Here is an 18,900-nt window from a genome sequence, read left to right on the forward strand (position 1 = left end):
CTGAAGAAAAAAAACAATATATGTAATCTTCGTGTTTACCTATACTTTAACAAATACAAAACTTGTATAACTACTTTCAGAGATAGCGGAGATTAGATAATTTCCAACTAATACTTTATGCTATTGAAATAAGAAAATTAAAATTGTATAATAAATAATTGTATGTAAAAATATGAATAAAACAGTTTTTTTCCCAAATATTTGTTTTGTCTGTCTAAAGGTAATTCTTTAACCGCTCGCGTTAGTTTAGAACTTGATCTATAGTTCCCCCCCCCCCTTTCTTAAATTTTTTCTTTGATTTTGCCGCGTTATCTTATTCGTTGTCACAAAAACTTTGGATACTATTATTGAATTTTGATTTGTTGTATGCAAACTAAAAGTGTCCGACCTTTTCAACCAAACAAGGATGACAACATCCATAGAAGCGAAGCTCTGAAACGGTAAAACAACCGGATATTAACTCTGAATAATCAGAACATAAATGTATAAGAGTAAAAGCAAAATTGTGAGTAAATTTGTTGAGTAAAATTGATACAGGATAATGTTTATGGACATAATTACATTTTTAGGACTTGATTATAAAGTTGCTTTTCTTATAGTATTGTACTTTGTTGTCCCAGGAATAAGTATACCAAAAATCAGAACAATCGGATAATTACATCACATAAAAATTAGTTGTTAGAAAATAAAAAAATCAACATGTTTAAAATGGAGGTTCGGACGTTCTGGTAATGAATATAGAGTTGCTACGCTTTCTAAAACGTACCTAACTACTACAGGGATTACCATGCAAAGTTTGAAATCGATAGGACAATTCTAACATGCCCAAATTAAAGAAAAAAGCTATCCGTCTGGACGGACGTACGGACGGGCCTACCCTAACTATAGAAAAGCTTCGCTTTTAAAATGGTAATCTACAGATTGCGTAATTTGGTAATCATCCTTGGGCATGTATTTCAATTTATTTTCCATCGTCTTATCCCTTTAGATCCCTGAGTATTTTAACAGAATTTAAATATTATTCTCATCACACTCAACAAGCTGAATGATAAATGAGTAGCTTTGTAAAATCCGCACGTTCACACAATGCAAAGTTAAACAAGTTAAACACATTTTTGGATATTATTTGTTCGTTTTCCTGAAGTAGCACAGCTACTCTCTACATTGAATATGTCTGTACGTCTTATTACTAAGTGGCGTAGACGCTCTGTAAGTCAAATATGTCTGTACGTCCCAAATATTGCATTAGAAAGTCTGGAAACAGCGTAAAGAACCGCCAAAAATGACATACAATACAAGTGACAAATGAGAGACCAGTATAAATTTCGATTAGAATTCATACTGGCCTATCATTGGTACTTTATATTGTATGACGTCATATTTTTAAGGCACTTTACGCTGTTTCGAAAGTCTGAAAATATGTAAAACAAACTATATAATAACTATATTTGCGACAACTTTCATTACACATAGACTTCTAATTTCAAACATTTGTAAAACGGCTTGCTAAATGTCTTTGTATTTATTGTCATGCTACTTATGAGCATAATTGTTTTTTTTTATTTTATGAAATAGTAAGAGAAAGAGAGAGAGGGTTTCTTATTGTTACGCTACATATGATCTTAATTGTCCTTGTTTTTTTTTATGAATAAACAGATAGATGGATAGAAAGAAAAGAGAGAGAGAGTTTTATAGTGTGTGTGTGTGTGTGTGTGTGTGTGTAGGAGAGAGAGTTTCTTAATTATAATTCTTGAGTTTTATAATTATTCTAATGGAGTAACACTAGTAACCAGGGAGGGAAAGGACATTGCACTGAATATTTATTTTGACCCCAAAATCTTTAAAACTTGTTCTGCCATTCATTGGCATAAAACTTTGGGGGTTTATTTTGAAATCTTTACAACCAAAAATGTTAAAAAATTTAAAATTATTTGTTCAAAATCTTGACACTGTTATTTTTAACCAATCAACATTGAGTACCAGCATAACTTACAGCCAAATGTCACTCCTGTACACCCATTATAAAATTATTTCTCCAGAGGAAAGATCAACTTTACCTTTATTAATTATTAATTATCAAAACTTTTTTCGGTAATTTCCCTTCAACTAAAAGTGGACCAAAAACTTAATTATAAATTTTCTAGGTCAAATAAGGTAATAAGTGCCCTGCAGGGCATTAGCTTATAGGAGAATATGCACAAAAGTATTCTGAAACGTTTGAATATAGGGGGGGGAGGGAGGTTTAAGGGATTAATTATGTTCGCTTGCCTTTCAAAAGTATAACAAAACGTTGAGAAGTAATAGAGAAAAGATGAATAAATAAAGAAACAAGGAAAAACAGAGATAGAAAGGAAAAGTTAATTACGTCGACTTTAAGTAAAACTTTCGGGTATAGTCCCTTCCATAGCAACGCCTCTTAAGGGACGTTTCGTCGTATTTTCACAGTAGCTTTTGAAAGGTTAGGTTAGGTGATTGCCCCGCAGGTTTAGGTAATTGGCCCAGCAGGGTTAGAGCCCCTCGCAAGTGGTAGAAAAAGGGGAAGAGCTATTATGAAAATACGACGAAACACCTCCTTAAGAGGTGTTGCCACGAAAGGGACCTTACCTAAACTTTCAATATGGACAGAGTTGTTATTCTAAAATAAAGTAAAGAAAATTCTTTGATTATAACCAGGGATCCTAAGTGATAAGACTAACTTGGAACTAACCAATTACGATTTATTAGAAATGCCTAAACTAAAAAAAAACTTAAGACAGATTATGTATTTTAAACTTTATGTACAGAAGCAATTTCTGAGTCCATATCCCCACCCTCCGTGATTATAGCTGAATACTTCTTGAATGTAAATGTTTATTTAAACAAGAAACTCACGGATAAATAAAAAGAGATATTTTTGAATTAAAAACTACTTTTTTATTTTTAATAAATGTTACATGACATCGCTAAACGGTGAACAGATATGTTTCTCTTTTACATTAAAGCTTGACATATGTCGAAGGATGTATTTTGGGGAAAGGTACCACCAACCTTCAAAGTGAAATAAGTCCTAGAAAACAATAACCCCCCTCCCCATAAAAAATCCACCACAACCCTTCTTTTAAGTGCCCCTAGAGGCCTCTAGTACATATAGTACATTTAAATATCCCCTTATCCCGTAATCAAAATAGTTTTACAATACTCAGTGAGTGCATGAAAGAGATGACACTCAAAATTTAATTTTAAAGTTAAACGTCTTCGCCGGAACAATAGATACAGTATATCTCATCTCTATCTAGATGCCCAAACTGGCCCCAAAATCTGACAAACTTAAAGAAGAAATTCTAGCAGAAATATACCTCACGTATATTTGTTTGTTGTACGATCCATTCCAGTAAAATTATGATAGTTGTAGAAAGCTAAATTTAACTATTTTTAGCTAACTTATCATATGTTCTTTCATATGCTTCACATTTTACAAGGAAAGACATTTAACACGATATAATAAATCCACACAGCTAGCAGACGAAAAAGGTCCCAAACCGGGGGATCCATGTCTGGTTGTGCATCTATATTTATACATTTATTTTCAAATATTCACAGGTGGATTCTTAAAAAAAATTTGCCCCATCGCGTGATGGAACAAAATTGTTTTCGTGAAAAATCCACCAAAATCACATTAAAAATCTACAAAAATTAAACAAAATCATAGAAGGGTTATTAACATAAGATTTTGTTTAATTTTTGTAGATTTTTATATGATTTTGGAGGATGTATCACGAAAACAATTTTGCCCCACTAAGCGATTAGTTGGGCAAATTTTTTTTAAGAATCCACCTCTGAACTAAACATGCATGACAAATAAAAATATTTGAAATCTTGTAATTTAAAAAATGGTTATGTTTATAAAGTAATTATTGATGCTATGGTATCAAATGTTTTTTTTTTGAATTTGTGGAGTATGAATTCGTCCCTTATCCTAATTTTGTAATTCTGCTTCCATGGAAAAATAAAAAGTATTCGTGCATAATGCATATGTACAATTTTTAAAATGAGCAAAATTGTTCTTAATATCCTTTCAAGTTTAAGTGGAATAAAAAACCTAGTTACCCCCCCCCCCTTGTTTTTCTTTTTGAAAATTAATTATTAAGATTGATGTCTTTTGTTGTAGTCGTTTAGCATAGGTTAGAATTGCCATATAAATACTAAGCCTTGAATTAGGATTCCTGAACCAATGAAGTATAATCTTCAAAGAAAAGCAATTCAAATAATTATCAGAAAGTCTTTATTTAAATATGTTGATTTCTGAGTAATTATGATACAAATACAAAAACTTTTACTATTTCACGGTGATCAGAATGTCTTATTTGACCAGTTTCGATATAATGGATTTTATGGTCCTTGTTTTTCGAAAGTGGTGAAAAGCGTAGTCCACATACTTTTATATACTTTTATATACACATATTCAAGTACTTACTATATGGAATTAATGAATATGGATAAAAACACAGGGCCCGGCAGCCATACTTCAGCCGCGATTAAGCCTCAAATTAAAACCCGTTTAGATATTTTATTTAAAAAAAGAGAGAGATTGCCTTATTTGGGTCAGATTTAGTCCTCGAGCTGATTTTTAGAATTCTAAAAGGTTGATTTCCGTGAGGCTTAAAACGTATATTTCTTTTTTTTTTGGGGGGGGGGGGGGCTAAGGTAGTACAGCTGTCTTCGCCAGTGTTCGGCGGGAAAACTGCCAAAGTCTGTTACAAAAATCCAATGACATAAAGCTTCATATAGACATATGGTTTAATTTTGAAGTCTCCAAAATTGAGGCCACAGGAGCCGTTCAAAGTTTTCTGGAGACCTTATGGATCAGGACCTGCAGTTTTGTACCTTTGCCATCCTTGTTTAATTGTATTTCGCTTAGGAATAATAATTTAATTATATGAATGTTAACCTTATAAAATTGTATTATATCGAGGTAATATGCAGAAAAATTTAAATTGTTATTGTTATGGTTATGAGCATATTTTCATTTTTTTTTTGAGTTTTTATTACAACAAATTCAGTTAGATATGTTTTTCAACATAACTTTTTATCGTCTTTTCTATCCTTAGGTATGGACCATTACATAAACTAAAATGTACTTTTTAATGATAAAATTGTCCTGCCCAGTTAAAACTTCTAAATAGTTATTTGTTGCATCGTATTATAAACAGCTTTCTTTGGATATTAAATGTACAATTATAAGATTCAAACAAGTTTTATTAGCCCTGAGATGCCGAAGGCACAGGCTAACAAAACTGGTTTAATATTAAGATTGTACATTTTTTTTTCTCGTCGAAAACTGTGTAAAACGATACAATACATGATTTTCCAGTAGGGCTTACAACCGGTTCTAATCCAGCGGATATTAAACGGTTTCGAAGTTATGCTGGAAATGTTTTACTTGTTTATGTAGAGTTGATTATTGCTCGGCTTATGCCTTAGGATGTAAAATAAATCTGTATACATTAACAACATAAAAATTGTATGAAAAGCTATTCTGTAATTACGTGTCTGTCTGTTTACACCTTACCTGAGAATGTAGAGTATCTGACCGTCAGGATGAATTCTGATCAGAAGATTGGGCATCGTCACAAACTGAAAGTCGCCCTCCTGTAAAATGAACAAGCTTAATATCTTAGTAATTTTTTAATAAGAAAATAAAGAAAATTACTCCTTCTTTTGTAGATTTGATATTATTGGTTAAAAAGTTATAACATTGCTGATTTAAACCAACCAATCAAGATTTTATAAAAGTTACCCAAAGATTCGAATAAGAGAAATGTGTCAATAATTATCTTTTAGATCAGAATGATTTAAAGTCCAATTTCAATCCTTATAACCAAACAGTGAATAAATGCAGATTTATAGAAGAAAGTAAATGTATTATTATACTATTGTGTATTTTTCTATGCACAATAGTGTTGTACATTTAGAGTCTGTAAAAAATTCAATAGAACAAGATTAGTCTCCATGAAAACTTCCGATATTTAAATTTTAAAAAATGTATCCTTTCATATACCTCTTACTACTTAATGCATAGAAAATAAGGATGACAACATCCATAAAAGCGAAGCTCTAAAATAATAGGACAAACAACCATTAATACTTGTTGAGTGTCAAAACTGAATAATCAGAAGATAAATGTATAACAGTCGAAACAAAATTGTAAGTAAATTTGTTAAAAAACTGCTTAAATATAGGATAATGTTTAAGGACATACTAACATATCTAGTAATTGAGTAAAGAGATGCTTCGCTTATAACATTTGTTGTCCTAGGAATCAATATTTCAAAAATCAGAGCAATCGGATTATTATATCACATAAAAATTTTGTTGTTTAAAAAGTTAAAAATCAACATGTTTAAAATGAACCTACGGATATTCTGGTAACGATTATAAAGACGATACGCTTTGTAAATCGTATCTAACTACTACAGGAATCACCATGCAAAGTTTGAAATCAATAGGACAATTATAACATGCTTAAATTAACAAAAACAGCTATCAGTTCTGGACGGACGTATGTTTTTTTTTTAATATGGGTGCAATAAAAAAAACCCAATAGATTATGGAAAAGGTAAAAACAATATTCCTTTTGTTTTCAAAGTGCATGAATATTGAATACACAATACATCTAAAAAGTTTATTGTCAATATTTCATTTTTTTTTTACAAAAGTACAAAGTCAAACACAAAATAATTTAAAAGCGAAGCTACTCTACAATTTCAAATTCTGCCCGTCTGTTAAAGGATGCTGTTTTATATGCTACTAGTTTATTTGCCTGTAAAATTTAATGTAGTTGTCTATAGTGCCCAAGCAAAATGGGGATAGTGTCACAGCTTTTTTCCTTACTATTCTATTGACGTCAGGAATCCCCATCTCTTTTCTACTCGGGTTCTTTCCCCCTTCCCTTTTCTCTCTCCCTCTACAATGACGTCATTATAGTAGGTAGGCCAAAAGTGGTAACATCTATCCACATTTTCCTAGGGCACTAAACACAGCTGCAATTCAATTCCTCTTACCTAAAAGCAATTACGTATCTATATCTTATATTCTTTTGAGGGGATGAAATTTATTTTTATCTGCTATATGAGTAGTAACCAACTTTTTCTAATTATTTGATTTTTGCTGTATTTGTTTGTTCTCATAGCTTTTAGTCTGTATCGAAAATCTTTACACTTTCAGGATGTATTTTCAAGTTTTAAAAGTGGGCATTCACTTCTGCATAGGATCACATTCAAAGTTTATGTACAAAAATGGAGTAAAAAGTCACTAAAAAATCAGACATGTGACGTCATAAAAATGAGTGATTATCCATCTCTTTATAGGAGTTTTCTTTCCCGCTTCTCCTCTCATCTCCCTCATTTTTATGGCGTCACATGTCTGATTTTTTGTGTGACTTTCTCCATTCACAAAATGAATGTTTAGCCTCGTATAGCCTTTAAGGACGGGATACACCACGAGATCTTCTATAAGTGTATCTCTAAACCAAACTTTGCTTAAACATGATTCTATGGTCAAACGTCCTTCAGACAACCAACCCTTGTAAGTTCTAACTGTGACAGGTAATAAGATGAACCTGTGTTGGTCCAGAGCATTTTACCTTTTATTAGTGTAATAAGAGGTAAATTGGATATATGCTGTTGTAATCCTGTTGTATAAACTTTTTGTAGCGAAGGATCTCGCTAACCGCTGAACCTATATGGTTCTCTTTTAGAGTGAAGCTTTTTCGTATATACAGGAATGTATAGGAAAGTTTTTTTTTAAAACTATTTTGGGGGAGGGTATCTCCATACTCCCAGAAAATGCCCTCCCCTAAAGATTTTAAAAAAGAATTCTTTTTGAAACTTAAATTTTAATTGTGGGGGGGGGGGTTGGACTTCCCCCCCCCCCCCACCTTAAACGCCCCTTGATGCTTCTAGGGGCGTAGGAGCTAGTAATATACAATGTGATATGTGAAAGTGATTTCACATCAGATGTGAAGGTAGTCGGATAAAAAAGTTTTTGTCTCGTTATTTTGTTTCAAATATATCATGAATGGTACATTTTTTAGAAAAGGATATAATCATTGAAAATCAGTCTTATATAGGGTTGGGCCAGATACTTTTTGGGCCGGATTCCAGTTGATTTAATATCCGGCATTATACCGGATATCCGACATTATACCGGATATCCGACATTATACCGGATATCCGACATTATAAACCAGCCGGATATCTGTTATCCGAAAGTAAATACATGTACGATTACATGTAAGTATAAACTGACCAACAAACCGCTTCCTTAACTACAAATGATAAAAAACACCAACCTTTGCATTGGGGAAAAATACTTCAGGCTTCCAGATGGCTTTAACCAGGTTCGGATCTGCCAGGTCCAATGGCTCCTGGAATTAAGAGAATAGATTTATTAACCTAGAAGATCAATCAAACAAAATAACTCTTCCAATTTAAACATAATTTACGGCATACAAAGATTTTTTATATTTATTAATACAAGATTTATTCCAGCTATAAGAACGACGAAATTTTTGGATGATATAATTTCCAAAGCAATTTTTTTACTGAGAAAATTTAGGGAAGATTTTTTTACCTCTCTCCCGGGATCTGAGAGTCTATCATCTGTCCATCTGTTCTTCAAATACAGATCTGTTGTATAGTCCTTAAATAGATAAAAATGGTAGAAAGAAAATAACAATAGGAAAGATAGATAAAAAAAGTTAGATAGATAGAGAATTTTTTTTATAGAATGATAGAAAGATAGATAGAACAATAAAGAGAGATTAATAAAAAGATGGATAGATAGAAAGATTAATAAGTAAAGAGATTTATAGATTTTAATGTAGATAGATAAAAAGAGATATAAATGAACAGAAAAAGGGACACACAGAAAGATGGATACAAAAATAGACAGATAGATAAATACTTTTATCAAATAATTTGAATCTACCAATGAGGAATGAAGTCTCTGGAATGAAAATTAATTTATAATCCTTTGTGTTATACCTGTAACCCTAGGAGAATCCTATCTTTCTTGATTTACATGTGAGACATTTGATATGTGAGGAAATAAAGTGAAATGCTCTTTGTCTACATACATGAACAATAATAGAGACTAGTTTTATGTACAATGTGTTCACAATTTTATAAAAAAATTACTCCAATATAAAATAGCTGATCAACAAGTACTATTTTAAGGGATAAGAAAATAGTAGAAAAATGGATGCACACTCGCATTTGGGGACTGCCATTAACACATCCAGCAAATTTAAAGTGGATGTATTTTTGCCAGTGCAATGGATGTATTTATGACAAACTGAATTTTTACTGTATAAATGACAGTAAAATCGATTCTCATGCCATAAATACATCCAACACTGGCAAAAATACATCCAATATTTTAATACATATGTCAAAAATACATCTGACACTGGCATTTACACATCCATATGTTTTCAATTATATGTCATAAATACATCCAACACTGGCATTTAAACATCCATAGAAATTTAATTAAAAATAATAAGAAAACAACTTTTATATTATTTGAGTTATAATATATTTGTCAGGTTAAAATAATAAGCATGATAAAGATTTAAATTATAATATATATGTAAAGTTGTCTTTTTTTATAAGGACATGTTCTTTATGATATCTTTTTTTAATTTCAAATAAACAGTTAATAAATCAACCAGTAAATAAACTATGTACAAAGATGGATAGAGTAATAGAGATGAACATTACTCCTTGTGTTTAAAATACACTGCATAGTTATATTTTAATATTTTATATATTCTTCTGAACATAATAAAAATTTTATGTTTTCCAAACTATTTATCCCTTTCTTAAACCTTACCCTACCCAAATCTCACAACCCTATTTTAGAATTTTTCTAGGAAATTTAGTCATATCTACAACATCTTAATTAAGATTTATTTTATCAAATATTTGTATTTTATTTATTGAAACAATGAAATCTGTTATTTTATCTTTAGTTATTTAACTGAATTGTAATTTAATGAAACAAAGAACTTATAATGTAGTAAAGCATAACTTGATATATTTAAATCTTAAAATGCTTTAAGCTAAACCTAATAAAGAACAGTACTTCAATATAGCTCGAAGTTGTTCATCTTGTTGTTATAACTAAAAAGGAAAAAGGGTGTAGTAGATATTTAAAATAAACATAAACAAACTTTTAAACATGGATCAATTGAAAAAAATTGAATATTTATTGGGGGAAAAAATTAAAACCTTTTGTATGTTTTCCAAAAATCCTAAAAAATAAATAGCAGGGAATGTACTTGAGTGGTTTTATCCACAATAATTTGACCACCTGCGCAAATGTATTGATGTTTTGTAGGGAGCATCTTGAGAAAAAGGGAAGTAAATAGGGGGAAAGTAACTAAACTAATAGGGCAAAAATTTAAAACCTATACATACTGTACAAAATCTAATTAATTGTAAATAAATAAATATTCTTATAAATTAATCTAGATGTATATTTGCCAGTGTTGGATGTATTTATGAAATATAATTGAAAAAGTATGGATGAGTAAATACCAGTGTCAGATGTATTTTTCACATATGAATTAAAATATTGGATATATTTTTGCCTGTGTTGGATGTATTAATGGCATTAGAAAAAGGAAGAAAACATTTTGCCAAAAATACATCAACTGTAAATTTGCTGGATGTGTAAGTGCTATAGCCCCTTGCATTTATAATAACAAAATTTCCATTTTCGTATATTGAAATTGTTTGTAAGTGTTTGACACTGCTGGTTCGTACATTAGAATTATATAAGTCTTCAAAGTTTTTTTTTTAAAGCTAGAATGAGGTAATATGTTTCAGTGGCGTGCGAAGCACTTTGTCTAGGGGGGGGCATTTTGAAGAATTTGTAAAATTTTGCCCCCCCCTAAATCAAAGTGCCCCGGGGGGGCACTTTGCTTTAGGGGGGGGCATTTTGATTATATATACTAATTTTAAATAAGGGCGTTTTAAGGGGTGGGATTATTTGATTATGGGCCTCCTAGTCCTTATCCCTTCTTCCCCATCCCTTCCCCCATCCCTATTTCCCATTTATATCCCCCACCTCTCCCCCCCCATCTCTTCCCCCCCCCATCTCTTCTCCCCCATTCCTTCTCCCCACCCTGCGATGACCAAAGGAAAGGGAGCTAGAAGGCATCTTCGAAAAAATAGTACAGAAGATAAATTAACCTTTCCCCCCCCCCCCCCTCCACCACAAAACATTTTTAATGGGTGGAAGGGGATGTTATAAAATCTCAGCAGGAAGGACGAATAACCCCATTAAAAAAAATTGGGGGGGGGAGATAAAAACACTCATTTTGGAAATAATTTACCAAAAATTAACCTAATATGAAAAAATGATATTAAATATTTCTTTATTGTTTGACAACAAGGATGACAACATCTTTAAGTGGCAAAGCACAAAAACCATTAATAAGAATACAGACAAGTAGATTTAAAGAGCATCTGTTGAAATAAATATATATTTTAGGTAGAAAAAGTCACAAATCCTTTTTCCTGTATGTTGTGTGATGACAGTCAAAGTAAATTACATACTGGATGCTCGAAACAGCAAGAAATTTTATTTTTTTTAATATTATAATCCACAAAAAAATTTATCATACCATAAAAACCAAAGATATAATGCAAAAAATAAAAAAAAATTACTTGTCCTTTCATTGTGATAAAAAGCAGAAACCATTTGGAAGGGCGCGAAGCGCAAATTTTTTTCTTCAAATATGCAGGGAGGAAGGGGTTTTTGGGCTATTTATTACACTAGTCCCCAATATTTCATAGCAGAAACCATTTGGAAGGGCGTGAAGCAAAAATTTTTTTCTTCAAATATGCAGGGAGGGAGGGGTTTTTGGGCTATTTATTACACTAGTCCCCAATATTTCATAGCAGAAACCATTTGGAAGGGCGCGAAGCGCAAATTTTTTTCTTCAAATATGCAGGGAGGGATGGGTTTTTGGGCTATTTATTACACTAGTCCCCAATATTTCATAGCAGAAACCATTTGGAAGGGCGCGAAACGCAAATTTTTTTCTTCAAATATGCAGGAAGGAAAGGGTTTTTGGGCTATTTATTACACTAGTCCCCAATATTTCATAGCAGAAACCATTTGGAAGGGCGTGAAGCGCAAATTTTTTTTTTCAAATATGCAGGGAGGGAGGGGTTTTTGGGCTATTTATTACACTAGTCCCCAATATTTCATAGCAGAAACCATTTGGAAGGGTGCGAAGCGCAAATTTTTTTCTTCAAATATGCAGGAAGGAAGGGGTTTTTGGGCTATTTATTACACTAGTCCCCAATATTTCATAGCAGAAACCATTTGGAAGGGCGCGAAGCGCAAATTTTTTTCTTCAAATATGCAGGGAGGGAGACGTTTTTAGGCTATTTATTACACTAGTCCCCAATATTTCATAGCAGAAACCATTTAGAAGGGCGCGAAGCGCAAATTTTTTTCTTCAAATATGCAGGGAGGGATGGGTTTTTGGGCTATTTATTACACTAGTCCCCAATATTTCATAGCAGAAACCATTTGGAAGGGCGCGAAGCGCAAATTTTTTTCTTTAAATATGCAGGGAGGGAGGGGTTTTTGGGCTATTTATTACACTAGTCCCCAATATTTCATAGCAGAAACCATTTAGAAGGGCGCGAAGCGCAAATTTTTTTCTTCAAATATGCAGGGAGGGAGGGGTTTTTGGGCTATTTATTACACTAGACCCCAATATTTCATATTAAATTAACTTATTCGTTGGCTCAACAACTTTAGGGACTTTAATGGAATTTTGATTGGTTGGTTAATTAAGTCGAGTTTCCCTACATTTCATCCACTAATTGTAATCTATATAAGGGGTAATTTTGTGTATCATCATTGGGGATGTACAAATTTCTTTGGTAAAAAGTTTATATTATACAAAATAAAATACTTCCTATAACCTGGTTTGTTATGTTCAGTGAAAAAAGATTATAACCTAATTTCTACACTAATTAAAAAGATTGGTAAGGTTAAATGAATAGTAACTGTCTGTTTGGCGCGAAGCGCAAAAAATTTTTTTTGGAGTATTTCTTGATCTTTGATCTTTGTTTTGGAAACTGGGATAGTTTTGCTTTTTGTAGGGTAGGGGGCAAAAAGGGGCATTTTTGTTGACCAGGGGGGGGCAAAATGGGGCATTTTTTAACATTTAGGGGGGGGCAGGGGGGGCGGTTGCTAGGGGGGGGCAGGGGGGGGGCGTTTTGGTCGCTAGGGGGGGGCGATTGCCCCAACTGCCCCCTTCGGTTCGCACGCCACTGATATGTTTAATTTGGGTAAAAACTTTGGGTACCATTTTTTTTAGTCTAATGTTTTAAAGATATTTTTGTATACAAAAATCTAATGCCAAATCTTGGTCATGGTGTCTTCAGTCATTCTGTCTGAACTCTTGGAATCTATGTAATGTGTCCTCAATATGGACGTGAACATGGAGGGAGGGGAGAGTGCATTCTAAATTACTCAAGTACCCAAAGTTTTAGACTTCGATGACAGGTAATACAAATCTGAAAATACGCAATGACGCAAAAGAGTACAAATGATACGCAAATTCTGATCACAACTCTCACGTTTATCTAAAAATGCAACATATAATAAGAGCTATTAAAACAATTTTCAAGCATAACTTTTATCTTATTAGGATAACAATTAAATAAGAAAAATATTTTTACCATATTAAATTCGTGATCAAACACCTAATTGAAAAAAATGCAAGACATAGCTTTTATTTTAAGAAAGACTAGGGACAACGAACGCCCCCAAGAAGCCTCTAAGTGTTCTTAAGGTGGGAGGGGAATAAGTCAACCGCCCTTCTACTTTTTAATTTGAGTTTTAATAAGAAATATTCAGAAAAAAAATTTGGGGGGGGATTTTAAATTGGGAGGGTGAAGATACGCTCTCCCAAAATAGTTAAAAACCTTCCCTGTACCTAAAAAAAGCTTAATTGCAAAGGAAAACCAAACAGATGTCATTTTTTAACAATTTTATAAAAAAAAAAACATTGGCGCACTTGTATAAACACCTTATCACATAATAGATAATCCAGAATAATCCACTTCAAAGGGAATGTAAAAAGAGAGGGGGTTATATCAAGTTTGAAGATATCTGAAAATAGTTATGATCACCATCTTCCACTATCTTAGAACTCAATATCGTGTTCAATGGGTATTATTATTATTGAATTGTCATTGGTTATTTCCAAACTTGTAATGTCAAAACTCTTTAATCAAAAGTTTAAATCTACAAAGGAGTAATGTTATTTCTCGTATTCATTCGAATCCGGTGGAAAGGAACCGGTTCTCATCCATACGAAAAAACTATGTCTAGCATCGTATTATATCCAGCTTTCTACGAATATAAAAATGTACAATCATAAGATTAAAACCAGTTTTTTAGCCCTTCGGCACCTCGGGGCTAAAAAACTGGTTTTAATCTTATAATTGTACATTCTATATCCGCGGAAAGCAGTTTATAGTACGATGAAAGAAATAACTATTATCATCATTGGGAATGTATATCAATTTAGCATCCATTGTATTATCCCCCCCCCCCCCCTCCTGACGTGAAATGATGTACTATGAAGTAATATCAATATCGCAATATATAAATATAAAATACTTTTAAATAATTATATCCTTTAGTAAGAATTTTGTTTGTCTGTAGCAAAGAATCTCTAACCGCCAAAGCGATATGGTTCTCCTTTACAGTGAAGCTTCTCACAGGTCTTGAAAAGATTTATAGCTATTTTGAAGGAGGGTTTCACCACACTCCCAAGATAAATTTTTTATTTACATTTTTAAAAACTAAAAATGTAGTGGGGGGAGAGTTTAATCATCATCTCTTATATTCAAAGCAAAGTTCTTTTCTATAACAAGACAAAAACACATAAAAAAATGTGTTATTCTAGCTTTGTTGTAATATTGAAGCATGTTATGATATCATATCTCAAAAAAATAAAGAAGAATAATGCATGTCTGCAAGTAGCGCAGCAATAACGAGCTATCAACAGTTTTCATATAAAACATCCATTAAAAGTGCAGTTCTATAATTAAGAAATAAAATATGCTTTTAAATCATTATGATAGAAGAATAACTTATGTGGCAGTTATCACGATAATTCATTCATTTTAAAAAGTTGTTCAACTGCTGTTGTAAGTAATTACTAGCGGCCTCGCCCCTAACATCTAGGGGCTCTGCATTTGAGGCAGTAGAGAAGGACAATATAGCAGAAAATAACTCTAAGACTTAAATACTAAAAATTAAAAAAACAAAAATATCCTAAAACCATCCACGGATCTATGTGGGGATATTGTAAAATGGAGAACTCAATCGGTTCAGTAGTTATCGAAATCTCAAGCTACAGATAAAAAATCTTAAAATTGTATATTACGATGCAAATAAGACTTAGAGATACCCTAGTTATAAGATAGCTCAGCTGCTATTCTAATAAGGAATAGTATAATGAGTGCTGCTGAATAACAGAACAAATAGTCAGGGATATTAAGGGATAAGACAATGGGTGATAAATTAATTTACATCACCAATGATGAAAAACTATATTACCCTTTCTGAATATTAAATAATTAGATGGGAAATTTAGAATAAAAAGTGCCTCAAGTTTTTAAGCCAACAAATGATCTTTTATGCAACTTTAAGTACCTGTATGATTTACAGTGCAATGTCCCCTTCCTCCCTGACAAATTTCTAAACAATGTTTGCCATAATAAATGTAATGTAAGCAATTGAGTTTTGTTAAGATATCTTATAAAACATGTTAAACATTATTGTAATAATAGTTATATATTGTATTATAGACAGCTTTCCGCGGATATTTAAATTAAAAATTAGAAGATTATAGCCAAATAGTCTCGAGGGGCCAAAGGACCAGACTAACAAAACTGGTATCAATTTTAAGATTTTAATTTGAATATTCGTGGAAAATTGTCTGTAAAACGATGCTATACATGATTTTTCATTATGGCCGAACACTGGCTCTAATCCAGCGGATATCAATCGGTTTCGAAGCCATACTAGAAATTATATATTGTTGATATACTATAGCTCATAAGAATATCATTTAATACTTATATTTGCGATTACTTTTATTTAATGAAATCTTCCAATTTTTAACATTTACAAAACGGCCTGCTGTATTGCATCAAGATCCATGACAATTCTATATAGGAAATAAATGTCTATATATGAGCTCAAGTTTTCCAAAGGTCAGATGTTAAAAACTCATACTGATTCATCAATGATAAACTCTCAATGACCAGAATAATAAGACCCATTATTTTACTCTATGAAGAATAAATTAAATTTTTTATTTCATGTTGCTATTCAAATTATATTGAAGTATTAAATTTCTATTCATAAAATAGAAAATTTAAGTTTATAATATAGTAAATCAAGTAAAACTAAGTTTTAATGTAATATGATACTAGCGACGCGCCCGAATGTGTTAAGATATTAAACTAAAATTTAACATTTAAAAATTAGTTTAACCCTTTCAGGACAATAATTTAAAAAAAAAACATTAGGATCCTAAAATATTTTAAAGAAAGAGAGACAAAATTATAAATACGGTTTTAAATAAAAATAATTAAATTAAAATAAAGACGAAAGAAAAGGGAAGTGAGAGAGAGAGGGACATTAAATCTTTTAAAAATGATGAATAAACGAAACTATAAAAGTCGTAGTAATCTTTATGAGTAACTTGATTTGTAGTACGGTTAGGAGAGAGAGAGATTGAGGGATAGGTCAATGGACGAAATAAGATTAATAGTCGGGGATAGGTCAATGGAAGAAATAAGATTAAAAGTTGGGTATAGGTCAATGGAAGAAATAAGATTAATAGTCGGTGATAGGTCAATGGAAGAAAATTGATTAATAGTCGGGGATAGGTCAATGGAAGAAAAATGATTAGTAGTCGGGGATAGGTCAATGGAAGAAAAAAATTAATATTCGGGGATATGTCAATGGAAGAAAAAAAGGTTAAAAGTCGGGGATAGGTCAATGGAAGAAAAATGATTAATAGTCGGGGATAGGTCAATGGAAGAAAAAAGGTTAATAGTCGGGGATAGGTCAATGGAAGAAAAGAAAATTAATAGTCGGAGATAGGTCAATGGAAGAAAAAAGGTTAATAGTCGGGGATAGGTCAATGGAAGAAAAGAAAAATAATAGTCGGAGATAGGTCAATGGAAGAAAAAAGTTTAATAGTTGGGGATAGGTAAATTGAAGAAAAAAAGGTTAATATTCAGGAATAGCTCAATGGAAGAAAAAAAGGTTAATAGTCGGGGATAGGTCAATGGAAGAAAAAAAGGTTAATAGTCGGGGATAGGTCAACGGAAGAAAAAAAGGTTAATAGTCGGTGATAGGTCAATGGAAGAAAAAAGGTTAATAGTCGGGGATAGGTCAATGGAAGAAAAAAGGTTAATAGTCGGGGATAGGTCAATGGAAGAAAAAAGGTTAATAGTCGGGGATAGGTCAATGGAAGAATAGGGTTAATATTCAGAAGTGAGATAACGTAGAATATAATTTTTTAGGTGGTGCCTGCACCACCGATTCACTAGTTATTAGATACTAGTGTGTATGTTTTGATAAAAATAAAACCTGTTTATTTAAATTGAAAGGCTTGGCAGACTCGCTGTTGAATTAACGGTATATGGCTGCTTAGTACTATTTTGACGGCTGCTATGCTTTAATCAAAAGAGATACTTGTACTTAACTGAAAAAAATTAGAGGAAAAATTAATTTATCTTCCGTTAATTTAACCCTATATCCCTTGAAAAAAAAGAATCTGATCTTTCCAGTATGGATTTCTAAACGATTAATATCCACTGGATTAAAACCGGTTCTCAGCTTCACTGAAAAATCATGAATAGCATCGTATTACAGACAGTTTTCCACGAATACTGAAATAAAAATCACAAAATTATTACCAGTTCTGTCATCCCAGGCCTTCGTACCCAAGGGGCTTACAAGACTGGTTTTAATCTTATAATTTATTCATTTTTATATCTACGGAAAGCTGTCTATAAAACGATGCGATAGATAACTATTATCAAATTTTTCTAAGTTTATTTAAATCCCATATATTTTATTTTTAAAAAATCTGCATGCAAAAGGGATGCATATGTAGCAGTCTTTATCCCCTCCTCCCTGATACGGTTAAAATAAAGAGATATCCATTAGCCTATGGATGAGACAATTTCGCAACCTCATAAAACTGGCATTATTTGCCATTATTTGGCAATAAAATAAATGGATCATGGAAAGAAAACAAAGTCATTCCTAATTAGGACAGAAGTCACTGGAAATTGATCTAAGGAAGGCCACTTATGTCCTTCATCTAACAAAATCTAACTTAAGGGAGGTGGCTTATGTCCTTTGTCTGACAAATTCTTACATTAGGAAGGCTGCTTATGTCCTTCATCTTGCAAAACATAGCAAATTCTTGCAAAACATAGCAAATTATTGGAAAACTTAGCTTTTCTGTCCTTCACATAGCAAATTCTTACAAAACATAGCAAATTCTTGGAAAACTTAGCTTTTCTGTCCTTCACATAGCTAATTCTTGCAAAAAATAGCAAATTCCTACAAAAAATAGCAAATTCTTACAAAACATACCAAATTCTTGGAAAACTTAGCTTTTCTGTCCTTCACATAGCAAATTCTTGCAAAATATAGCAAATTCTTACAAAACATAGCAAATTCTTGCAAAACATAGCAAATTCTTACAAAACATAGCAAATTCTTGCAAAACATAGCAAATTCTTGGAAAACTTAGCTTTTCTGTCCTTCACATAGCAAATTCTTGCA

The 18,900-nt window shown here is 32.1% G+C and overlaps 1 protein-coding gene across 2 annotated transcripts in view; it reads right to left on the minus strand.

The window, feature by feature from the left end:
* The window catches only part of LOC145328804 (glutamate-gated chloride channel-like), a 118,671-nt gene that overhangs the window by 83,367 nt on the left and 16,404 nt on the right, over window positions 1–18,900 (minus strand). For both annotated transcript variants that reach the window (XM_080172676.1, XM_080172677.1), the window contains 3 exons: window positions 8,611–8,679; window positions 8,330–8,404; window positions 5,549–5,628 (listed from right to left, as the gene is read on the minus strand). In XM_080172676.1, coding sequence (XP_080028802.1) covers window positions 5,549–5,628; window positions 8,330–8,404; window positions 8,611–8,679 — 224 coding nt within the window. The remainder of the gene's footprint in view (window positions 1–5,548; window positions 5,629–8,329; window positions 8,405–8,610; window positions 8,680–18,900) is intronic.

The sequence above is a fragment of the Acartia tonsa genome, chromosome 9, assembly GCF_053477335.1.
Source record: "Acartia tonsa isolate MP-2025a chromosome 9, ASM5347733v1, whole genome shotgun sequence".
Lineage (NCBI taxonomy): Eukaryota > Metazoa > Arthropoda > Copepoda > Calanoida > Acartiidae > Acartia > Acartia tonsa.